The following is a 26962-nucleotide window of genomic DNA, read 5'->3' on the forward strand; positions in this document are numbered from 1 at the left end:
TGTTGGTCAAACCTAATAAGCCATTAAACCGTATCAGTAGGCGTTCTACATCATTTTTCTGTCGTTTTGACTAAAATCTTCCTAAAATGATTTTAAAATATTTTATTTGTAATCTCAAAGATTCTTACATCACTGCTCAACATAAAATTAAACATGGTTAATCACAATAATATAATATTTAATAAAAGTAAATGAATGTTGATTACATAAAAAAATAATGAATAAAGGCAAAGTACATAAAAGAGATAAAGATTAATGTGAATGAAGAGGTCTGTAACGGTCATCCAGATGTTGTTCCAAAGTGTTAAATCCTGAAAAATGCAAGGAAAATGATTAGTGTTTTAATTAAACACTGCATCCAGTTGCACAAATGGTTAGTACAAACACACCGTTATTCATACACTGAGTTCTTGTGAGGTCTATTCATCATTACATAAAGCTATAATAATAAAGGCAGGGTCAGTGCTAAGTGGGAGCTAGACTGGGCAGGGGCCACCCAATGTTGTTAAACAAAAACATGGCAATGAACAGAATTCTTTCTTCATTTTGGCCAATATACAGGACATTGTGGCTAACACAAGACAGCATCTTTGGCAACACTATCTGTTTTCATAGCAGTAATGTAAGGTAGACACGCCCACAGCGGGTTATGATTGGTCGATCACCAGGCTCAAATCTGATTGGCTAAAGTGTACGAGTGATCCACGTGGGTGGAGTTCGCTGCCAGGAGAGTCTCAAAAACACACACGCAAATTTAAAAAATACACATGCAAAAAAGGCTATTCACACACTCACAGTCCGTGATACACTCGTGATTTTTAGACATTCAAAATTGTTGTACACAGTTGTAAATCTGTGAATTGTGTTTTGCAATTTGTGAAACGTATTTTATGAATTTATACTTTTATTTTTGCACGTGAATTTTTTTTGTGAATATATATATATTTTTTTCGTGCACGTGAATTGGGACACGCATGTGTGCATCGTGTCTTTTGCGTGAATTATTCATGAATCTTTTCTGCTTCCATATGTGTATAGGTACAATTTTGCAGTCATATATTTATAATGTGATGAACTCACTAAGCTGTAATATAGTAACAGTAAAGTAATAAAATCACAGGAATAATACAACAATCACTGCTTCTTGCAAGAATGAATCGGTCTAGAAATTGGGTAGATACATAGGCATTGATCTGTGTCTGCGTAGTGAGTTCTACAATAAAATTAAAATTTGTTTTGTAGTAAAATAAACTTGTAAAAAAAACAAAGAAATTTGATTCCTCAATTCATGACCCCACTAAGCACTCTAATCTGATTATAGTCCTCAGATTAGTTTTATAGTTGTTGTTAATGTGTCGAGTAGCACCTAATGCAATTCCACAGCTTTCCTGTCTGTCTTAACAGTTTTAAACCTTAGAATAATCCTTAAACTGGATTTATGAATTAACTATCAATCATGTTATGTGTTGAGCCAGTAAATAATTCTGCACTTAGGTATGTTGTTGTCACAGGCATTTTTAGTTACGTCAGTTATATTAAAAATATTATTATTATGTATATAATTCCTTTAGGCTTTCAAAGGACCTTAAATAGATTGAATAGTTGAATAGAGTTCCTGTATCACTGCTGTGTCTCTAGGTAAAACACTTCACTGTGAAATGAAGAAATGTACAACTCAATGTACAATATAGAGTGCTACCTGATGAATAACTTGACTGAAAATCTTTGACCTACACTTTAGCACAGAATGGACACAACTTCATCTTATGCCTATACTCAAAAGTATTTTTTATAAAAATCATTACCACTTAGGTGATTGTTTATTTGGGTCAATATGAGTGTTGATGAAAAATAATTTTATTCTTTGTCTTGTATATGAATTGATTTTAACATTAAAGCTCTGCATTTTTAGGAGAAGTCTTTAAGATTGACCATCTGCACTCGATTAGACCAATACAGTCAGAAAGTGTTGTCAATATAATTATATACATTGGTTGATAAGGCGATGATGTAAGCATCAGCATGATGTCAGTACAGTTTCTCATACAACAACTAAGAGTCAGTGTGATGAAAAAGGGATCAATTTTGCTTCTGCTCTGTCTATAACAGGGATGTCCAATTCTGCTCCTGGAAGGCCAATGTTCTGCAGAACACCAGCTCCAGCCAGCTCTAACATACTTCAAACTTTTGCCTGGAACTTTCTAGTGACTCTGAAGAGCTTGATTAGCTGGTTCAGATGGTCGAACTCTGCTGGACTGCGGCCCTCCAGGAGCACCCCAGGTCTATAATGACATCTTACAATGCAGCTGAACAAGGTACAAGCTTGAACCTAATAAAAGGAATTTAACGCATTCATGTGTAAACAGTGTCTAATCCTCTGACTCATTCATTCATTTACTTTTTACTATTGTGTCACATATCCCATAGTTCACTGTATAAGGAAGAAAAAAAACCAATGACATAAAATATACTTGATCAAACATTTTTGTCAAACAAATAAAAAATAATAAAAATCAGATGATGCCACACACTCATCCCACAAATCTAAGCTCTGATTCAGGGAGATATTCAAACAGCCTGCCATTTTATGAATTTAGTAACAGTATTTTACCATGCTATAAATAGCACACCAGCTAGTTTCATTCCTTCTCACCTTTATACTCTGAATATAAACGTACAATCATTACAACTTTAGGTGCAAGTCATTACATTATGCAAATGCAATGCTCACAATACTAATTATAATCTTGGCCACCGATGCAACCGATTGTTGGTAATCGGTTTATGTAGCAACAACTGACAGCTGTTTACCACCCACACAATAAGGATTAACAAGTAAAACTAATTTGCACTTTTTAATTTGACCTGCTTCACATTTTATGCTTCACGTTTTATCTATCCATCTATCTATCTAGGATCTGAATTAGTTGTTGCATGCATGTGTTTATACCTATAAATATTATACCTGTAAATACATGTACATTATTCATACTGTATAAACAGTGAGTCCAGGAAGATATGTCTACATCTGTCCATCCCTCCCTCCCTCCCTCCATCCATCCATCCATCCATAATTCTACTTTGAATACATTTGCTTCTCATGCAGCTAAAACCAGCTGGAAAAGAAATACATCCTCTCTCCGAGCCCAGTGGGTAAAATGCAAATACAATGATTTAATGCTAATGCGCTCTTCAGAATGACACGCTCACACTTGGGAAGTGTACACAAAATTCTGACCACCTTGTAGAAGTCATTAAACTTTGCTTTCATGAAGTTCTGCTTGTCCAGATTATTTAACATAAGGAATGAAAGCTGGGCTGTCCGTAGAATGCTGCAACCTGTGCTTCTTCAGATTACCAAACCAAAATCACAAATAAGATTCTGAAATGTTTCTCCTGAGATTAAAAGGAGAGCAAACGCAGTGCCTGGTTTCTCTGTTTTTCTTTTTTCTTAGATCTGCAAAACTCTAACCAAGAATCAAAGGTCTACCTGTGAACTCAAACATCTCTAATAAGATTCTTCTGTAGATTCCAAAAGGAAAGATTGTAAAACACAGCTTTAGTGTGCTGTAAAAATTATTCATTCATTTTGTTTAAATTTGGAAAGCTTTAGGAATTAACAGTGCCTTTTACTTGCATGTCTTATGGGTCCAATTAAGGAGCTAGTCCCGATTTTAAGAACTGTCCCTACAAGCTGTAACATCTTGCAAAACCATATTAAGTGAAAGACAATCCAAAGCATCTAAAGTCTTAACATGATTCACACTCACATTTTACAACTTTTTAATATCATATAGGAGAACTTCATTGATCTTTGAAAGAGCAACATCCAAGCAATTCAGTTTTCCTGTAGATATCATCTGCAATACGAGAGCAATCATTTATGAATGTTTGCTGAGATATTTTCTTTCTTCTGGAGGCATGCAGCATGTCTGTGACCTTTTGAATTCTCTCTGTAAGTTTGTCGTCTTTCAGATTTTTACATTTCTTGAAATTGTATGTGTCTGTGTAAACTTCTGTGAAGAGGCAGTGCTTAATGAGCCTCAGGCAGAAATCCATGAGCTTTTCAGGATTAAGCACAATCTGTATGTGTGTGACTAGATTCCAGAAGAAAAGATTGTAAGCCACAGCTTTAGTGTGCTGTGAAAATTGAGGTATGACCTCAGAGTTGTTCATTGATTTCTTTTAAAAAGGTGTTAGGAAAGCTTTAGGAAGTAACAGTGCCTATTACTTTCTTGTGTTATGGATTAGATTCAGGAGCTTCTTACAAAAGGCATCTTACAAAACAAATACTGTATCGGTTTGTGTAAATCTAATGCACTTAAACACTATTCACATTTTACAACAGCACTAGTGTATATCGTGCTGTGAGGCCATAAAAATTCAATACTCATGACCTTTAGCAGCTGCTTCTAAATTAGTCATTTTAATGAGTTTCAAAATCCACTCTAAGCATATTCCCACATGCTGGCTGGGATAATCTGATTATAGCGTTTTACTGACAAACAGGTAGATGAATAAACGCTGTCTTTTGGATTATTACCACTGAGTTGGTCTCACTTATAATAAATAAGTTTATTTTTCATTTAATTTATATATAAAGATTACAGCCTTTTCAAAGAGTATATAACCAGCTACCAGTTAATGCATAAACACAGGTTTTTGATCACTTCTATTGTTCTCATTTGTAAGTTGCTTTGGATAAAACCATCTGCTAAACTAAACTAAACGTAAACGTAAATGTAATGTAAAAATAAATGTTTATACAGGTTTTAATAAATGAAAATCACATCTTTATTGGAATGATTTCTTAGTTTGTATTTCCATTATCTGTTTTTCTTTGTTCTATTTTCCCGCCAGTCATTAGTTGCTATGGTTATTCATTAAGTTATTCACATCTGTTCATTTTTAAGTTCAGTACCATGTGCATTTAAGCTTTTAGTTCAATCTGTTCATTGTTGGATATTGTTTATGCATAGCATGCTGGTTAATTGCATTCTTGACTATTGATTACCTGAGTTTGTTATGTTTATGTTTTATACACTTTTGTGCTATTTTTGGACTTCCTTCCTTCCATCATTTGGACTCTCAACTTAACAAAAGCAGTATTGTTGATGAGGGAAAACAATAAACAATAAACATAGTAAAGAAATTTTATTTTACTTCCTTTAATTAGATTATTATAGAAATTTTCCAATTAAAATAGTGACTTTATGAATTATATTTGCTTGTAAACTATGAAGAGAGGAGAGCATATTTACACGTAAAAATCTAGTTTTAACTTTTTTTTAAACATACTGTTAGAATTTTGCCTGATTGTGTGTAACAAATTAGATTTGCATAGAATTTGTTTTTAACCTAGTCTGAACATAAAAAAAGATTTTAAGGAAATGTTTGTTTAAGGAACAGTTTTTGTTTATTTGTTTGTTAAAATTTTTATTAGTAATTTAATTTTATTATAAGTGAAGTTGTGAGATTTGTGATAACTGAAATATCCTTTTTAAAAGTATATGTTAAACCTTTATGATATATAGTTTTAAGTGTGACATCTGTATTTGCAGTTTGCTGTGTTGATAAATAGCTGTTTTGTTATCAGCTTTCAGTTTATCATCAAGTGGAGTAATTGATTCTTTAAAAACACTCATTTTTTTGTTTTAAAACACAGGCGAACTTTTGCATTTCAAATCACATTGATATCTAAGCATACAAAGAGGTAAATGCTTAATCCATCAGTCAGAAAGCTAAATCTTTTCTGTATATAATCCCACTCATGTCAGAATAATAAGATTTACTGCCTCTCTGAAAGCAATGAATCATCCATGATTTATTCAAAGACTGCTGATGAATGTTGTACATCTTTTACAAATTAATTCTACCACTTTTTATTTACTACAGCTGACTGGCCTTCTTACGTACCTGCTGATAATATCTGGACATCACTATGTTTTATGATAAAACTCCTCTCGAATGTGTTTTACAGTTTCTTGCTGTGGTTAGCCACTGTTGAAATCTTGAATCTATTTCCGTTATTCCATTAAATTCAATTCATACATTTATTGGCATTGGCTTGATTGATAAAAAAAGTGAAAAATAAGTCAGTAATGCAATATTTTTAACCAGGACATTGTGTAACAGGAGTAAAAACATTTTTGTTTAATTCCATGCAGATATACAGTATGTCACAAAAGTGAGTACACCCCTCACATTTAAGCAAACATTTTAGTATATCTTCTCAAGGGACAATACTGTAGAAATAGAACTTTGATATATAACTTGGAGTAGTCAATGTGCAGCTTGAATACCAGTATAGAATTATTGTCCCCTGAAAATTACTCAACATTCAGCCATTATTGTCAAAATACCTTGCAACAACAGTGAGTACACCCTAAGTGAACTTGTCCAAAGTGTCAATATATTGTGTTAGCACCATTGTTATCTGGTACTGTCTTAATCATCCTGGGCATGGAATTGACCAGAGCTGCACAGGTTGTTGCTGGGGTCCTCTTCCACTCCCCACGGAGCTGCTGGACATTAGACACATGGTGCTTCTCCACCTTACGCTTGAGGATACTCCACAGGTGCTTAATACGCCTTATTCAGCCAGCCGCCATTTTGAATCGAAAACGAGGCTGTGAGGGATAGCAGTCCAGCAGCGCCCACAGTGGCGTATTGTTGCGTACCGGGATGTAGATTGTATAACCGTAAAATAATACGTCATTTCACATTTTTCCACAGGACAAAGAACTCCAGAAAACGTGGATTGTTCGACAGGACATATAACCTAACTTTCAGGTAACAATATTGCATTTATTTAAGAAAATGACTGTGGAAAGACTGCTAATTTCTAATGTGAGCATGTTTATCTTCCTTTAAACGCTTATACAGAGTTTTTCAAATGATGTTATATAGATTAAAATGCTTAATGGTTTGTGTTAAGAGTCTGCAGCTAGGTCATAAGCATCTTACCGACCTTTATTATGAAATTACGATAAACATGACGTTTTCCTTGTCTAAAGCAAAACAGAAACAAAAAATAATGTTCTGAATATCATTTTGCGATTTTAAAAGGGGTTGACCCCAAACTCTACACGGCAAACTAATTAATAAATGTTATCTTTTGATCGCTTTGCATAAAAATAAACTTTCTACCCACTGTTTTTTGTATGACTTAACATGTTGTCTGAAAGAGGCTTACGATCTAACTGCAGGCTCTTAACACAAACTATTAAGCATGTTAATTTTTAAAACGTCATTTAAAAATAATATCTTTTTCATTTACGATCGCAAGGTTTTCTTTTCGTGAGGTCTTTGAGTCCAGGTACACACAGACGGAGCTGAACCCTCCTTAAGCTTCCTAATTCCAGTCAGTGTTTTTGAAAAACAATCCTGAGTAAAACGTTGAGCACACTCTTGTGTTCTTTGTAATCTATACAAAATGTAGATATTTAGTTTAGTTGTTGTAGTAAAACATAACATTTTAGCTCTGCGTAAACTTTTAAAGGAAGATAAACATGCTCACATTATAAATTAGCAATTAGCCAACCGGCTAGTTTCCACAGTCATTTTCTTAAATGAATGCAATATTGTTACCTGAAAGTTAGGTCCTATGTCCTGTCTAACTTTAATAATACACATTTTCTGAAGTTCTTTCTCCTGTGGAAATTAGTGAAATTATATTTTCTCTTTATTTTTATGACTAAACAATCTACGTCCCGGTACGCAACAATATGCCACAGTGGGCGCTGCTGGACTGCTATCCCTCACAGCCTCGTTTTCGATTCAAAATGGCGGCGGGCTGAATAAGGCGTATAGGGTTCAGGTCTGGAGACATACTTGGCCACCCCATCACCTTTACCTTCAGCTTCCTCCACAAGGCAGTTTTCATCTTGGGGGTGTGTTTGGGATCGTTATTATGTTGGAAAACTGCCGTTCAGCCTAGTTTCTGGAGGGAAGGCATCGTGTTCTGCTTCAGAATGTACAGTACATAATGGAATCCATGTTTCCCTCAATGTACTGCAGCTCCCCAGTACCTGCAGCACTCATGTAGCCCCAGACCATGATGCTACCACCACCATGCTTGACTGTAGGCAAGACACAGTTTTCTTGGTACTCCTTACCAGGGCATCGCCACACATGCAGGACACCGTCTAAGCCACACAAGTTTATCTTATAGTCTCATCAGACCACACGACATGGTTCCAGTAAGTCATGCTCTTGGACAGGTTGTCTTCAGCAAACTGTTTGTGGGCTTTCTTGTGAGCCAGCTTCAGAAGAGGCTTCCTTCTGGGACAACGTCTGTGCAAACCGACTTGTTGCAGTGTGCGGCGTATGGTCTGAGCGCTGACAAGCTGACCATCTACTTCTTTTTCTTTTTCTTTTTGTTGCCAGCTATTTTTCAGAGGACAGTAAATCTATACTGCTATACAAGCTGCACATTGACTGCTCTAAAATATAAGTATATAAGTTTATATATAAATATATAGGTTTCTTTTCTGTAGTAGTGTCCTTTGAGAAGATATATGTAACGCCAGGCCAGCAGAGGGAGCCCTTACTCACACTGACTGTTGCTGCTCCCTCTGCTGCCTCTGTGGTAACTTCCTGTTTGTCAACCATTTAAGCAGGGCCTAAACCAAACAGGCCTTGCGAAGTATTGATTTGCTATTGCGGACTCTACTAAGCGTTTCTCTGATTTTCTTTTCTTGTTTTGTTCTTGTTTTGCCACGGTTTTGTTTCTTAGCCATAGTTTTTCCTTGTTTCACTGTTTTGTTATTTTGCTACTTTGGACTGCTCAATTGGATTTGACCCACGCCTGATTTCTGGATTACGCTTTTGTCTTGCCTTCGTGTTACTGTCTGTTTGGATATTGACCCTGCCTGTCTGACCATGATCTGTTCAATAAAGCTTGCACGTGGATCTTCAACGCTTCCCAGAGTCATTGTGGTACAGAAATACTTCGCCTACCAAAGATCCAGAGGCTTTTGGACACAGATCATAATGGACCCGGTATCATGCCTCCTCAGCCTAAACCAAGGTAAACGGCCTATTGAAGAATATGTTGTGGACTTTTGCGAACTGTGTCATCTAGTAGAATTTAATGATGTAGCACTAAAGGACATTTTCCGTTTTGGACTATCTAATGCTATTTCTCATTTGATGCCACGCCACACACCGCACTGGACTCTTGAACAATATATTGATTTTGCACTTCGTTTGAGTGGTTCCTCGTTTACTGTGGGGGTTGTGGATGAAGAACCCTGCCACCCCACAGTACCCACAACACAACAGTGCTTTCATGTCCCCACCGTCATGTCTGGTATTGTTCATGTCACGTCTGCCAAGCCACAGCCAGCCCACATCATGTCTGCTGCTCCAGGGCCTGCTCATGTCATGTCTACTGCTTCAGGGCCTGCTCACGTCATGCCTGATGCTTCAAAGCCTGCTCACGTCATGTCGGCTGCTTCAGGGCCTGCTCACGTCATGTCTGCTGCTTCAGGGCCTGCTCACGTCATGTCTGCTGCTTCAGGGCCTGCTCACGTCATGTCTGCTGCTTCAGGGCCTGCTCACGTCATGTCTGCTGCTTCAGGGCCTGCTCACGTCATGTCTGCTGCTTCAGGGCCTGCTCATGTCATGTCTGCTGCTTCAGGGCCTGCTCATGTCATGTCTGCTGCTTCAAAGCCTTCTCACGCCAAGCCTGCCGCTCCAGGGCCTGCTCACGCCAAGCCTGCCGCTCCAGGGCCTGCTCACGCCAAGCCTGCCGCTCCAGGGCCTACTCACGCAAATTCTGCACCCAAGATGGCTGCCATCCCAGAGCCTGTTCACAAGATGGCCGCCGCTCCAGAATATGCTCACAAGATGGCTGCCATCCCTAAGCCTGTTCACAAGATGGCGGCTGCTCCAGAGTCTACACCTGTCATGCCCACCATTCCAGAGTCTGCTTACAAGATGGCTGCCATCTCAAAGCCTGTTCACAAGATGGATGCCATCCCAGAGCCAGCTCACAAGATGGCCGCCCTTCCAGAGCCAACTCACAAGATGGCCGCCCTTCCAGAGCCAGCTCACAAGAAGGCCGCCCTTCCAGAGCCAACTCACAAGATGGCCGCCCTTCCAGAGACTGTTGCCAAGATGGCTGCCATGCCAGAGTCCCTGGCCAAGATGGCCGCCATGCCAGAGTCCCTGGCCAAGATGGCCGCCACTCCAGAGCCAAGCCAATCCACGGTCCCTATACCAGAGCCACGCCATGCCTCGTCTGAACGCCAGGCCAGCAGAGGGAGCCCTTACTCACACTGACTGTTGCTGCTCCCTCTGCTGCCTCTGTGGTAACTTCTTGTTTGTCAAACATTTAAGCAGGGCCTAAACCAAACAGGCCTTGCGAAGTATTGATTTGCTATTGCGGACTCTACTAAGCGTTTCTCTGATTTTCTTGCCTTGTTCTTGTTTTGCCACGGTTTTGTTTCTTAGTCATAGTTTTGTTTCATTGCCATAGTTTTGTTTCTTAGCCATAGTTTTTCCTTGTTTCACTGTTTTGTTATTTTGCTACTTTGGACTGCTCAATTGGATTTGACCCACGCCTGATTTCTGGATTACGCTTTTGTCTTGCCTTCGTGTTACTGTCTGTTTGGATATTGACCCTGCCTGTCTGACCATGATCTGTTCAATAAAGCTTGCACGTGGATCTTCAACGCTTCCCAGAGTCATCGTGTTACAATATATTAAAACGGCTTAATTATTAAAAATATTAAAAAGCATTCATGTTCTTTTTATAAGCGAATTTTCCGAAGCTTACTCACTTATCAAGACAGTCATCGACAATCACATAAGCACAACAGCTCTTTAATTGCGCTCTAGTTCCTAGTCAGATATGCTCAAACCACTGTAACTCTAATGTAATCTAATAACTACACACATTATACTTTTTTAGGCAAGTACCATGTTATGTCAGAACATATTTTAGTAAGACTGAATTAGTGTTTAACCAGATCACATTTAATAAAAAATTAATTATAAAAGCTGCTTGTCCACCGTTATTCAAACACCAAAACAAATTATACGGCGAGCAAAAAAACATTTACATTAGCAAATAACAAATCAATGACTTCAGTCTAAAAAAAGCTCCAGTTATAATATGTGATGCTGTCTGCAGTGTATGATGAATGATTCTCTTATTTACATTGCATTAGCTACATCAGCCCTTTGTTTTTTCTTATGAGAGAACTGGCCAAAGTGCAGAATTCAGTCAGTGAGCATACGCACTGACCAAAACTCAGTGATGACTCATCTAAAAACCTCTGACTAGCCATTGTGTTAACAGAATTGTGTAAAATTAACAGAATCGTGTGTGATTGGTTATAACATGAAACGTTGTTAAAACTTTAAGCGCTTAAAAGGAAATATAATGCACCATATGCGCTGATCTAAATTTAATGCCGCAATAGACACTTTTCATTTAATTTTGACTTTATTTGCGACACATACATGGCCTTTCTTACATGTTCAAGTCATAAGTTTACACACACCTTGTAGATACTGTAAGATATTAATAGCCTTGATAGCCAGTTTTAAGAGTAAAGAATCAATCATGTAATCATTTGAACTCAACGTATTGTGTGTGTGTATGTGTGAATTCGGTTATTATTTAGTCCTTTGGTCTGTATGTAAACATCTGTTATGTGAAATAGCTTTTTTTTTTAAACGGCTGTACTAAATAAAAACAAAATGCCTTTTTTAAATGATTATCTTACAGTGGTGACTTCAACTGTACATACATTTAATGTTCCTTTGAAATCACTAATAAATAATTATCTTGCAAGACACATTGGAGGAAGCATTAAAATATATTTTAATGTATTTTATTTAAAACTAATAAAATGCAATTACTAATCAAAGTGAATCATGATGATAATGCCAAAAATTGCTTTTGAATTAAGCCAAACACCTATAAATCCTGAAATCTGACCAACCACTGTAATGCCCTCTTGTGACAAGCCCATCAGTCATGCAATCCTACAACTGGGCCTGAGTAGAATTGTAATAATGAAAGTCACAAAATGTTCTGTTTTCATGAGTCAGCTTTGTATGAAACTTGTTGTTGTGCTTTCTGTCACTGTGAATGACTCTTCACTTTCATTCCATCCATGTCAGCGACTGAAGTTTTCATAGTTCAAAGTGTGATAGCCAAGAAGAGTTTGAGACTCTTTCCACAGAGACCTAAATGAAATGGATTCCCAAGAGCATTTAAGAAATATCTCATGGAGCCAAGCCTTTGATGCACTGTTTTTATCCAAATGTTGAATAGTATGTTGAATAGTGAGCTTTAAAAAAATGGGGAACCAAAGGACTTAGCTGAAAGACAGGAAGTAATCAGGGACACAGCTCTTCAACACTGGGCAGGTAATTGAACAACGGAGAGTGAAAGAGAAGTGAGAAGAAATAGGTGTAAAAACAAATATTAGGAATTGGGGACTTAAGCACTTTTGTCTGCTGCTAATACTGACTACAATAACCAAATTCCCCTCCCTGCTGAACATTTGATTGGGTTAGCAGAGCTCTTGTCAAAAATCATTCTCCAAGAGCTTTTTGAAGCTGAAATGGAAAACTGAAGGAGCCGTACTGTGGATGATAAGTGCTCTATACATAAGCTGGTATCAATGAAATATTTTTGAGCTGGAAATTGATTCCTTGCACAATCCTGCTTCACTGTTCAAAAGGGCATGGTTATTGTGAAATATCATTGCTTTTATTTAATCTTTTTCTTTATTATTATTTAATCTTTTTTTCATATACATTTGTAATAATTGTATCTGTTTTGTTTTAACATTTTTTAAAAATACAAATTACTTCATCAGCATAACAATTTAATAAATAATAATGTATTTTAATTTTAATTAAATTGAATTAAATGTGAAAATATATAAAGCAAAATCAAGAAAAAAAACTGACCTTTCCTATAAAGTAGTTCCTTATGTGTCACAACTTAGCCACAAAAATAGTGTGCTTTTTTGTAAATTCTTTTAGTATAATCCAATATATCATTTAATGTTTGCTTTTATTTGTTTTATTTCTCTAGATCCTGGCAAATATCATAATTTTCATATGTGGGAACCTGGCAGGAGCATACCACAAGCACCTGATGGAACTGGCGCTAAAGCAGACATATCAAGACACCTGCAACTGTATAAAATCACCCATCAAACTGGAGTTTGAGAAGCGACAGCAGGTTCAGTATAAATCTTGCTTTACTTTCTATCAGTTCTGAAGTCATGATCTGTCAGCTGCTCTGTGGCTGGAGTTGAAAGAACTGAGATATTCCATGTTTTCTTTTGGCAATACACTGAATGCTCATGGTGAGTTAACATTGGTGAATTAAGGAGTAAATTGGGTCTAGGCCTGGAACACCGGGAAAATTATGTGTTATGTGCCGGTTTGCTGAAAGAATGACAGAACTGGATTAGATTAGTATAAAAATAATATTTCTTCAGCCTCCTAAAACATATCACCTAACCTAATGTTTATTTAATCTAAATGCACATTTAAAAAAATGTCTTTAAAAATATGATAGTACACTGTATTTTATTTCATGGAAATTTCTTTAATATGGCTTCTTTTGTCAAGTGAATCAGAAGTGTGAATGAGAATTGTTTTTTTTGTTTTTTTTGACAGTTTTTTAGTTGGTAATGAAGTTTAAGAAGTTTTTAAGGTCATGTCTATGCCACAAGTGTAATGTAAAATTACTTACAAATGTAAGATTTGAGAGAAGACTGCCGATACAGAAATCAAAGGGTTGTTGACACTGACAGCAATTTGCAGTAACAAAGTAACTTAAAATCATTCAACAGGATTCACACAGCTTTTATCAGTTATTTTATCATATCATGCCTATAAAGGAAGCAGTGTTATTGAATTTGTTGCCTAGACTCTCAGCCATAATTACTTTTCCATAAGATTGACATTAAGCTATCAGTGGGTCCCTTTTGAGATACTGCAGACCTTTACAGACTCCTCTTCTCGGCCCAGTTGCTAATGAGTGGAAACCAGGACGCTTCTGTGATGCTGGTTCTCAGCTCCCAGTTTAGACAGGGCCACAAAAACAGATGGTGTGACTGAAGACTACTGCTGTCTCTGTGAAGTCTAAAGGCTGCTGCTGGCATATTGCCTGTCTTCCATCAGACTATACTGATGCTGGCCTATAGGACAGCCACCGGCCTACCTCCATTCACTACTACGCATCTACACTCCCTCCAGAAGTCTGAGATCCTCTAGTGAAAGACGCCTTATTGTACCACCACAGAGAGGCATGAAATCACTTTCCAAAACATTCTCCTTCAATGTCCCTGCCTGGTGGAATGATCTTCCCACCCCCATCCGAAACGCTGACTCCATTACTGTCTTCAAGCGACTGCTGAAAACCCATCTTTTTCGACACTATCTGACTATCTGAAAAAAAAAAAAAAAAAAAAAAAATTCTCCTCTCTTTCCTGATCTTCCCTTTCTAGCCCGTACTCATCTGACAACGCCTGACATATGGTACTTTTGAGCACTTCCTATGTCGATCTGCCTCCTTAGGATGAATTATTTGTTGTATTCCCAATTGTAAGTCGCTTTGGATAAAAGCGTCTGCTAAATGAATAAATGTAAATGTAAATGTATATGCTCTGTGAGAGGTCAAACAATGCCTCTCTGCTCTTCTCTAGATTAACCTCTTAAGAATATCCTCTCAGGCTGCGGGTGATGAATTGTGCTTTCCACAGCTCAGTGGTCTCAGCTACCACTGCAACATTGCACAGTTTTCTGCTGCTGCTTTATTGCAGTAGATCCTAGATTAATTGTATAGCACATTAATCAGTGGGAAAAAGGATAATGATGCATTTGTCACAGTGTAAATGGATGTATATGGCTTTTATGTAGATGCTAATAAAATTATCAGGATTTAAAAATGATTTTTATAAGTTCATTATGGCTGATTAGGGGAAATGTACCAGACCTACTGGGCAATTAACCTTCTCTCGCGTGTAGCACAGAGTCAAGCTATCATAAGCTTTCATAATGACCCTCCAGACCATCCCTGTTATATCTAATTAAACTCATTCACACTTTATGCCTAGTGGGGAAATCATATAAAATCTCAAATTGAATTTGGTAATCTTAGATTTACTTTTTCAAAAAAGTCCACTGTAACCCATTTATATCAATCCCAGAAAAATATCACATTACAGATGCCTTTGACTCATGGATTTTCACATCTCCTGTGAAAAATGTGAGCTAAGGTATAATTTTCTTGAAGAGCTCTGGTAAGGGAAGGCTAATAAAGCAGAACTAATGTGCAGCAGGAATTTTCTGTGATGCTTAAATGTAGAATAACCACCTGCAGGTTTGTTGGTCTTGCTTAATATAATTTTTTATTGCTACATTGTAAAAGTAAAAGAGTTTCCCATTTATTATACAGTGGTGTACACTTTAATGTTTCAGATCATCAAACAAATTTAAATATTAATATTTTCAAGCTAATCAGAGGCAAAAATCTTTTAGCTAAGATCTAAAAGAAACAACAGATGCATTGTTGAGTTGTGTTTAAATGTAGAGTTTGAGAGATGTTTAGACTGGTGGTTCTAAGTTGGTTTTGCTTCACAACCCATATTGTAGACCTCAAATACAACAATTGTTCATTTTTTTTTAAATGAAACCAAACTGACTTTTGGACTTTTGTGGTAAACATACTGCAACATCAGAAGTAAGATTTACCAAAATAAATATTAAGATTTTTATTATGAAGGTAAAAAAAATCCAAACCCGCAATCAAGAAATCACTTAAATAGGGCTTGCCTGACAAAGTGAAGTAGACCAAAAGATCCTCAAAAGCTACACATCATGTTGAGATCCAAAGAAATTCAGGAACAAATGAGAAAGAAAGTAATTGAGATCTATCAGTCTTGAACAGGTTATAAAGCCATTTCTAAAGCTTAGGGACTCCAGCGAACCACAGTGAGAGCCATTATCCACAAAAGGCGAAAACACTGGGCAAAAATGGCCTGCATGGCAGAGTTCCAAGGCGAAAACTGCTGCTGAGCAAAAAGAACATAAAGGCTCGTCTCAGTTTTGATGATCCCCAAGACTTTTGGGAAAATACTCTGTGGACTGACGAGACAAAAGTTGAACTTTTTGGAAGGTGTGTGTCCCATTACATCTGGCGTAAAAGTAACACAGCATTTCAGAAAAAGAACATCATACCAACAGTAAAATATGGTGGTAGTGTGATGGTCTGGGGCTGTTTTGCTGCTTCTGGACCTGGAAGACTTGCTGTGATAAATGGAACCATGAATTCTGCTGTTAGGGTATCGTGCTGGTTCGATGAGACGTGAGACGAAGTTCAAACGACAAATACTTTTAATAGGACTCTTCATGAGAAACAAACAGGAACATCCACACACTTAAACTAAATCAACATTAATGACCGACAGGGGACTGAGAACAGAGACAGACTTATAAAGGGAACTAATAATTAAACTCAGGTGACGGGGATACAACAATATCGAGGGCTAAACCAAATGATAACAAACTGACAGGGGGCGACAAAGGGAGAAACCAAATCAGAACAGATACAAACACAAGGATACATGTAACATTACTCCCCCCTCCCGGTAGGCGCGTCTCGCGCTGTGACAGAAACACCGGGGAGGGAGGGCGGGCGCCCTGGAGGCCGCTACTGGACAGGAGCTTGGCGTTCTGGGAAAGCCTCCAGGGCGGATCAGGGAGCCATGGCGGATCAGGAGGCCATGGCCGGACAGTCAGATCAGGAGGCCATGGCGGGTCATGGAGTTCAGGAAGCCATGGCCGGAGAGACAATCCTGGAGGCCATGGCGGGTCAGGGAGTTCAGGAAGCCATGGCCGGGGAGACAGTTCTGGAGGCCATGGCGGGTCAGGGAGTTCAGGAAGCCATGGCCGGGGAGACAGTTCTGGAGGCCATGGCGGGTCAGGGAGTTCAGGAAGCCATGGCCTGGGAGACAGTTCTGGAGGCCATGGCCGGGTAAACAGTCTAGGTGGCCATGGTAGATCTGAGGGCTCATGGGGCCATGGCCGAGCAAACAGTCCAGGTGGCCATGGCAGATCTGGGGGCTCAGGAGGCCATGGCCGAGTAAACAGTTCAGGTGGCCATGGCAGATCTGGGGGCTCAGGAGGCCATGGCCGAGCAAACAGTCCAGGTGGCCATGGCAGATCTGAGGGCTCAGGAGGCCATGGCCGAGCAAACAGTTCAGGTGGCCATGGTGGATCAGCGGGGTAGCCCCCCCCCCCAAAATTTTCTTGGGGAAATCCAGGGTGTAGCCTGCCCAGAAGATCACGGAAGAGCATACTAGAGGTGACGCCGGCTCTGGAGGGCGCGCTGGCTCTTGAGGAGAGGGCTCTGGAAGGCGCGCAGGAGCCGCGGACACTGGAGGGCGCTCTGGGGGCGCGGACACTGGAGGGCGCTCTTGAGGAGCGGGCTCTGGACAGCGCTCTTGAGGAGCGGGCTCTGGACGGCGCTCTTGAGGAGCGGGCTCTGGACGGCGCTCTTGAGGAGCGGGCTCTGGACGGCGCTCTTGAGGAGCAGGCTCTGGAGGCACGGATACTGGAAGGCTGGGCGGAACCAGCGGAAGTTCAGGAAGGCTGGATGGAACCAGCGGGGTTTCAGTAAGACTGGACGGGACCAGCGGGGTTTCAGGAAGGCTGGACGGGACCAGCGGGGGTTCAGGAAGGCTGGACAGGACCAGTGGAGATCCAGGAGAGAGGATTGGGGCCGTAAACTCCCTTGGGAGTGCCATGTCCATAATGTTAATAATCTCCATCTTGCCCGGAGACTCAGGTTTGGCAGTCATTTCGGCCTGGAAATCAGGAACGGCGGCCATCTTGGCCGGGAAATCAGGAACGAAAGCCATCTCGGCCGGGAACTCAGGAACGAAGGCCATCTCGGCCGGGAACTCAGGAACGAAGGCCATCTCGGCCTGGAAACCAGGAACAGTGGCCATCTTGGCCGGGAAATCAGGAACAGAGGCCATCTTGGCTGGGAAATCAGGAACGGCGGCCATCTTGGCCGGGAACTAAGGAACGAAGGCCATCTCGGCCAGGAACTCCGGAACGGCGGCCATCTTGTATGCTGACACTGGCGTTGCAGCCATCTTGCACACAGACTCGGGCGTTGCAGCCATCTTGCATACAGACTTGGGCGTAACAGCCATCTTGCATACAGATTCGGGCGTAGCAGCCATATTGCATACTGACTCGGGCGTTGCAGCCTTCCTGCGTGCAGACTCAGGCGTTGCCGCCATCTTGCGTGCGGATTTAGGCGTTAGCCATCTTGCGTGCAGACTTGGGCATTGCAGCCATCTTGCGTGCAGATTCGGGCATTGCAGCCACCTTACGTGCAGACTGTGCGGCCACCGGCGGTACTGGGCTGAGGGCGACTATGGAGCTTTGGATGATCTCAGGACGTTTGGGGCGTGGCAGGCGGTTTGAGATGTTGGACTGGTATGTCGCAGTTCTTGGCTTCGGGTGAGCTGGCGCGATGTGGCGTGTTTCTGAGGGGGCTGGACGATGCGTGTGATTAGCATTCTCCATTTGTTCTACCTCGAAATTAGAGCAGTTTAAATAAAGAATGAAATTGACCAATTCGACAAACGGGAAATCGTGATCAGGGATATCGCATCGGATAGTATCCCTGTCCAGCCCCGACAGAAACACAATGCCGAGAGTGGTATCGGGCTAGCTCACCAGATGGTACAGCTCAATGAAATCTGCCACATACCGTTCCAACTCTCGTCCGCCCTGCCGCAAACTCCACAGCCGTCCCCCAGCCGTCATGTTTAGGTCGGTCATTCTGTTAGGGTATCGTGCTGGTTTCGATGAGACGTGAGACGAACATCAAACGACAAATACTTTTAATAGGACTCTTCATGAGAAACAAACAGGAACATCCACACACTTAAACTAAATCAACATTAATGACCGACAGGGGACTGAGAACAGAGACAGACTTATGTGTGGAACTAATAATTAAACTCAGGTGACGGGGATACAACAATAACGAGGGCTAAACCAAATGATAACAAACTGACAGGGGGAGACAAAGGTAGAAACCAAATCAGAACAGATACAAACACAAGGATACATGTAACATCTGCTGTCTACTAAAAAAATCCTGAAGGACAATGTCCGGCCATCTGTTTGTGACCTCAAGCTGAAGCGAACTTGGGTTCTGCAGCAGGACAATGATCCAAAACACACCAGCAAATCCACCTCTGAATGGCTGAAGAAAAACAAAATGAAGACTTTGGAGTGGCCTAGTCAAAGTGACCTGAATCCTATTGAGATGCTGTGGCATGACCTTAAAAAGGCGGTTCATGCTCGAAAACCCTCCAATGTGGCTGAATTACAACAATTCTGCCAAGATGAGTGGGCCATAATTCCTGCACAGCGCTGTAACAGACTCATTGCAAGTTATCGCAAACGCTTGATTGCAGTTGTTGCTGCTAAGGGTGGCCCAACCAGTTATTAAGTTTAGGCAAACACTTTTTCACACAGGGCCATGTTTGTTTGGATTTTGTTTTCCCTTCATAATAGAAAACTTCATTCAAAAACTACATGTTGTGTTTACTTGTGTTATCTTTGATTAATATTTAAATTTGTTTGATGATCTGAAACATTAAAGTGTGACAAACATGCAAAAAAAAATAAAAAAAATCAGGAAGGGGGGTAACACCTTTTCACACCACTGTAGATGTGTTGTATTCACCAGGCAAACATCAAATTTCCAAAATTCTAAAACCTATTGAGGTACCTCATAGCTAACTAAATATATAACTAAAAATGCTAACTTTAGCATTTAGCATGCAATATAAGATTTTTTTTCAGACTCAAATATCTGCTTCACATATCAAAGAGACAAGCTAGACAAGTGTGTGTATGAGATATATTAGTCCCTGCTGTGGTATGTTTTTTCTACAGGAACGTCTGTTGCTGTCTCTGCTTCCTGCTCACATTGCCCGAGTGATGAAAGCTGAAATCATACAGAGACTACAGGGGCCGAAGTTTGGTCAGGTGGAAAACACAAACAACTTCCATAATTTATATGTACAACGTCACATCAATGTCAGGTGTGTTGACAGTATTATTAAAAAAAAAAATTCTTCCACAGGTGTTGCGCAGGGTGGGGGGTGGGGGATTTTGATGGGTAGGCATGTGACGGTATACATTTTTCATGCTGCGATAATTGCCAAAGCTTTTATCATGGTATACAGTATTATCGCGTTATTGAAATAAGTTGCAAAAAAGGGTTGTCATTATACAGCATCACAAGTTTAATAACTTTTTCCTTATAATAAAAAGAACTAAACATTTCAATACAATAAAGCAATGCACAAAAAAGATCAAAGTGCAAAAGAATTATAAAGAATAATAGGTAACATTTTACAATAAGGTCTTATTAGTTAACCTTAGTTTATGAATTAACACTGAGCAATAGCTACTTTTGTTACACAGGGTATTTTTCTTTGTTAAAGCTAACAACTGTTAGTTTATATTACCTCAGGTCCGTTAAATAATAGTTACTATTTAGCGTGCTATTAAATGTTGAACATTTTCAAACATTATCTAGGGCACGATGTAGACAAAAATCTAAATAACTGTTTGAATACTGTTCAGAAAGAGGAAGTAGCCCAGCTGTTTTGTTTATGGGTTACTGGGGTAACGGTTGCATTTCTGCTGTTCCATCTGCGCCATCTGCTGTCAGAGAGTGTGGCAGATGATACACTGGGCAACTTTTTTAACAATGTTACCAGGCAGCTTTGGGCAATGTTCCGGTCAACGGGCAACCAGGTGAAACACAGGGCCCACGACCGATCTAAAGTGTCCAGATAGAAATTTGTTACCCATTCTCAATGGGAAAGTGCCCAAGCAACATTGCTCAAAAATAGTTGCTTGGCAAAATTTCTCAAAAAGTTGCTCCATGTATCATCAGCCTCAGTGTGCATGTTCATTCAGTGTGTTCTCTTTTCCTGTTCCACCGTGCACTTCTCATCTATGTTGCGCATGACTCTTTGGTGTTGTGTATTTTAACCAGTTGACAGGAAAAGTATAATTAAAATGCATTCACAAAATCTGAATAATGCATAATGAATATTTATTCATGGTATTTTGAAGTGCCCACGGTAGCAATATCATGCATATTCATTATCGTGATATATCATATTACTGGATCCTGGGACATGTCTAGTAGGGAGGTTAATAAAAATGTATGTAGGTTTTGAGCTCTTTTGACTCTTGCCATTTTGCAGTGCAGAACAAAGAGCAGACAAGCTCCCATTTGGACTGTTTGTGACTAAACAAATTTATTTGCCCCACTAAAACTTCAGATGAAGTAACATATCCTTCAAGTTTCAGTGTCTCACAGTTTTTAATGGACTTTCTTATTTAGCATAATATTTTGTAGTGTCAAGATTTTTGCTTGTTACTTAAGCTTTTATTCCCTGCGAGACAGCAATGTTAGCAAGAAATTGTTTATGTGTGTGTAATGCACTGAAATGAAAAGGTCAGAGATTTAAAAGAATACACAATAATTATGCCATCCAATGTGCCACACGTTTAGACATGCAGAGAGCTTGAGAAACACAACATTCTGAGGGTCCTTTTCTTGCTGTGGTTCATTCTGTCATGATCTGAGGGGAGCTTTGCCATTAGCATTAATCTGTTGTTCTGTTGCATGGGAAATAAAATAATCCTGAAGCAATTAAACAGTGGTCAATGCATAAAAAAGTTGATTTAATTTTTATTTTCTCTTACAGTATTTTGTATGCTGATATTGTTGGATTTACCCGCTTGGCCAGTGATTGCTCACCTGGAGAGCTGGTGCATATGTTGAATGAGCTATTTGGCAAATTTGATCAGATTGCCAAGGTAAACTGAATCTCGTAATCCAGTGACTGACATGTACTTTATTGATATAAAGCTAAGAGTCTACTATATTATATTGTATATCATTTTATATACAATAATATTTTTGTATATAAAATATTGTAGATAATTTCACTTTTATCAGCATGTTTTCTGGCTGTTGACATTCTTGACTGTTTCTGTGTTTTTCAGGAAAATGAATGTATGAGAATAAAAATTTTAGGGGACTGTTATTACTGTGTATCTGGCCTCCCAGAGTCCTTGCCAAATCATGCCAAAAACTGTGTGAAGATGGGACTTGACATGTGTGAAGCTATTAAGTAAGTTCAGCCCTACATGTCTGCTATCAGTGGTTCTTAGCTGGTATTTTTAATACGAATTTATACTAATAATACTAAATAATAATAATAATAATAATATTTGATCCTGTAAATTGGCTGGTAAATCTTACTTCTGATGTTGCAGTATGTTTACCACAAAAGTCCAAAAGTCAGTTTGGTTTCATTTAAAAAAAATGAACAATTGTTGTATTTGAGGTCTACAATCTGGGTTGTGAAGCAAAACCAACTTAGAACCACCAGTCTAAACATCTCTCAAACTCTACATTTAAACACAACTCAACAATGCATCTGTTGTTTCTTTTAGATCTTAGCTAAAAGATTTTTGCCTCTGATTAGCTTGAAAACATCTGTCCTAGTTTTATAATTATTATATTCTGCAAACCTGTTCACGCTTTGTCTCTAAAGAACAAAACTGTGAACACCTGGCTTTATTGCACATTACCACAGGAGATTACAACATGTATAATTAAAATCATCATTCTGTTTCTATTTACGTGTAACTTCAATTTGCATAAAATTAAAAGCATTTTATTATACAATAAACAGACCAGGATTTAAGCAAACTGTGTGAGCACTTGCTCTATTTCTGTGATAGAATGTAGGCAGAGTCAGTCCAGCAGCAAAGCTTCTATTCCAGTTCTATAATCCTCTGCGCAGAGGGGCTGATTGGTCTCGGCCCAGTGCTGCTGTGAAGGACATGATACCTGGCCATCCTGATAATGAGTCAGAGGCCTCAGAGGTCAGACTGTGGAAAATGACTGGTGCTGAGTCTAGATGAGAAAGCTGTCTTTCTCTTATCTCTGCCTGTTCTGCAGAAGCCTAGAAGAATGAAAATCTCTCTATTAGTAGTTGCTGGCAAATTGTGGTGTTGGAAAATATGCTGTGAATTCCTGTTAAAAGATTGCAAGAAAACGTACTCGGTTACTTTCGTAACTTCGGTTCCCTGAGATACGGGAACGAGTACTGCGTCGTAAGACGCTTATGGGGAAAAAGCTCCTTTTTCTCCTGAGACTGAAGTATTTCAATAACGCAGTGTAACTGCACGACCATTGGTTTGTGCAGTGAGATGAAAACAAACCAATGGCTCGGCAGCGGAGCTGCACGAGCCTGTGGCAATGATTCGCGCCCGAACGCGCCAAAAGGGGCGGAGAATTCGGCTATATAAGCGTGCATTTTGCCACAGGATCTCAGGTTCTTCGACTGAAGCGACGACTGAGTCGTGCAGCTACTTAGCAACGGCAAGCAACGCAGTACTCGTTCCCGTATCTCAGGGAACCGAGGTTACGAAAGTAACCGAGTATGTTCCCTGTCGATACTACACTCGTACTGCGTCGTAAGACGCTTATGGGGAACCAGTACAATCCCGCCGTTGCTAAGGTAGAGGAACGACTGTATGGCCCTAGCACAGAATGGGCTAGTAGGAGCCAATTTGCTCAATCAGGATAACCTAATGAACATTCCGTTCCAAGGAAAAACTATACACTTGGAAACTCCCAGAGGCCAAGTGCATACATAGCAATACTGGTAACAGAATTCCTCATGCGGAAAGGACCCTAGTCTGCAAGACAGGGACATCTAGATTATAAAACCTAGCAAATGTGGACGGTGAGGCCCAGCCTGCCGCCGCACATATTTCTGCAATGGATACTCCGCTGGACCGGGCCCATGACGAGGCGACGCCTCTAGTCGAATGGGCTCTTACCCCCATGGGACATGGCAGACCCAAAGAAGAGTAAGCCAGCATTATAGCTTCCACTATCCACTTGGATAGTCTATGTTTTGTGACCGATAACCCCTTGTTGCAGCCTCCAAAACACACAAAGAGCTGTTCTGACTTCCTAAAAGAAGCCGAACGCTCCAAATAACACCTCAATGCTCTCACGGGGCAGAGGGGATTAAAGCCTTGGTCTTGCTCCGAGGGGGGAAGTGCCAAGAGAGAGATAACCTGGTCTCTAAATGGTGTTGAGAGACTTTTAGGTATATAGCCGCATCTCGGCTTCAGGATGACTTTAGAGTCATTTGGCCCGACTTCCAGGCATACAGGGTTTATGGATAGAGCCTGTAGGTCGCCCATACGCTTGACTGATGCCAATGCTAGCAGCAGGGCAGTTTTTAGCGTTAGAGGTCGAAGGTCAACAGACTGCAGCGGCTCAAATGGAGGGCTCTTCAGAGCTCTCAGTACTGTGGGTAGGTCCCAAGTAGGAACTGTGACGGGGCGAGGAGGGTTGAGCCTTCTCGACCCCTTCAGAAAGCGAATGATCAGATCGTTCTTTCCCACAGACTGACCGTCCATAGGGACATGAAATGCCGCTATGGCCGCCACATAAACCCTGAGCGTGGAGGGAGAACGTCCCTTGTCCAACAGCTCCTGAAGAAATGACAAAATCAATGATATGTCACACAAACTCGGGTCTGCACCGTGGGTGGAACACCAGGCGGAAAAGACAGACTACTTGAGTCCATAGAGTCGCCTGGTAGAGGGTGCTCTGGCCTCAGAAATAGTATTTAAAACGGTCTCGGGGAGATCTAAAGGCTCCCGTCGAGAGACCAGACGTGCAGCGCCCACAGTTCCGGTTGGGGGTGCCAAAGTGTTTTGTTCGCCTGCGTTAAGAGATCTCGTCTCAACGGAACAGGCCACGGTGCTGATGACAGCAGCCGGTGGAGATCTGGGAACCAATGTTGGTTCTGCCAGAAGGGGGCCACTAGCAGGATTTTGAGTCTCTGTTCCCTGACCCGCCTGACTACGTGTGGTATCAGGGCGATCGGGGGAAAAGCATATAACAGGAGATTGGGCCAGTCGTGGGCCAATGCATCCTGCTCCTTTGAAAAATAAATTGGGCAATGACAATTGTCTTTTGAGGTGAAAAGGTCTACCTGAGCCTTGCCAAAGACCGCCCATATTTCCTGAATCGTCTGGGGATGAAGCATCCATTCGTCTGAGGAGACGTTGCTCCGAGACAGCATGTCTGCTCCTTGATTCAGCCTGCCAGCCACATGAGTTGCTCTGAGCGAGCGAAAGTTGAGCTGAGCCCATCGTAAGAGACGTTCCACTAATGTGAAAAGGCGTCTCGACGAAAGACCTCCCTGGTGATTTATGTACGACACCACCGTCATGTTGTCCGAGCGGACTAAGACGTGGTGTCCCTTTAAGACTGGCAGAAGTGTATGGAGGCCTAAACACACTGCTAGCATTTCTAGGCAGTTGATGTGAAGGCGTTTTTCGGCTTTCGACCACTGGCCGAATGCCGGCTGGCCATCGCACAGAGCTCCCCAACCTGAGTTGGACGCATCTGTCGAGACCATCTTCCTTCTGCACGCCATGTCCAGGGGAACGCCCTGTTCCATCCAAGAAAGACTCTTCCAAGGAGTCAGAGCTGTGACACAGGTCTGATCTACCTTGATGCGCAGGCGTCCTAGATGCCAGGCCTGAGGAGGAACTTTCGGTTTCAACCAGTACTGCAGAGGGCGCATTTGAAGTAGGCCCAGCTGGAGTACCGGAGATGCTGAAGCCATAAGACCCAGCATCTTCTGAAAAGCTTTGAGAGGGCGGAGGGCTCCGATTTTGAAGGAGGCTGCGAGCTTTCGGATGGCCTGAGCTCGCTGCGGCGCAACCGTTGCCTTCATTTGAATGGAGTCGAAAACTGCTCCCAGGAACGCAATACGTTGGCTGGGAGACAGAGCGCTCTTGGCAAAATTGACCCTGAGTCCTAGGCACTGCAAGTGGCTGAGGATCACGGATCTGTGATGTATTAGCTCGTTCTCTGACTGGGCCAGGATGAGCCAGTCGTCGAGGTAGTTCAAGACGCGGATTCCCTTCTGCCTCAGGGGGGAAAGAGCCGCGTCCATGCACTTCGTAAATGTGCGAGGAGCTAGAGACAGTCCGAACGGAAGGACTGTATATTGATAAGCCACTCCCTCGAAGGCAAATCTCAAGAATTGCCTGTGGTGGGGGGCAATCTGGATGTGAAAGTATGCATCTTTCAGATCCAGCGAGCAAAACCAGTCCTTTGTGCGTATTTGCGAAAGGATCTGTTTTAGCGTGAGCATTTTGAATGGCCGTCTCATGAGGGCGCAATTCAAACGTCTGAGGTCGAGGATGGGTCTCAGACCGCCATCCTTTTTTGGGACGAGGAAGTAGCGGCTGTAAAAGCCTGATTCGCTCTGTGCTGGGGGAACCGTTTCCACGGCACCTTTTGCCAAGCAAATTCCTCACCTCTGTACGCAAAACCTCTATGTTTTTGCTGTGAACTGAGGTGGAGACCACTCCCTGAAAGCGGGGTGGTCTTCGAGCGAACTGAAGTGTATAACCTCGTTCTATTATGCCCATAACCCATTTTGACACCCCGGGGATGGCTTTCCAAGCCTCGGCCCGTGTGTTGAGGGGTTGCATTGATTTGAGCGGTTGGGTGCCGCTTAACAACTCTGGAAGAGGAAATTTGCTCTCTTTTTGAAAATGTTTGTTTTTTATTTTTTCCGCTATCACAGCGGTAAGCTGTAAGGGCGCTGACAGAAAGGGCCCGTGAGTTACAGCCATTTTGTTTGAAAACATGCAGCGCTCTGAACCCGGAACAGAACGGGGTGTTTGGAGGCTGAAGAGAGACATCTTGGGGGCTGGTCCGGCTCTGGCGAGACTTGACCCCTTCCTCTTCCTGTCTTTTAAATCAGGAAGACGCTGGAGGCGCCTGGTCCAACACGACCTTGGGTCGGGG

The 26962-nt window shown here is 41.1% G+C and overlaps 1 protein-coding gene across 1 annotated transcript in view; it reads left to right on the top strand.

The window, feature by feature from the left end:
* The window catches only part of adcy2a (adenylate cyclase 2a), a 296259-nt gene that overhangs the window by 239138 nt on the left and 30159 nt on the right, over window positions 1-26962 (top strand). The window contains 5 exon segments of the mRNA XM_073847836.1: window positions 13064-13213; window positions 19969-20117; window positions 21804-21915; window positions 22105-22232; window positions 22911-22992. Of these exon segments, the coding sequence (XP_073703937.1) occupies window positions 13064-13213; window positions 19969-20117; window positions 21804-21915; window positions 22105-22232; window positions 22911-22992 (621 nt within the window).

The sequence above is a fragment of the Garra rufa genome, chromosome 9 (genome assembly GCF_049309525.1).
Source record: "Garra rufa chromosome 9, GarRuf1.0, whole genome shotgun sequence".
Lineage (NCBI taxonomy): Eukaryota > Metazoa > Chordata > Actinopteri > Cypriniformes > Cyprinidae > Garra > Garra rufa.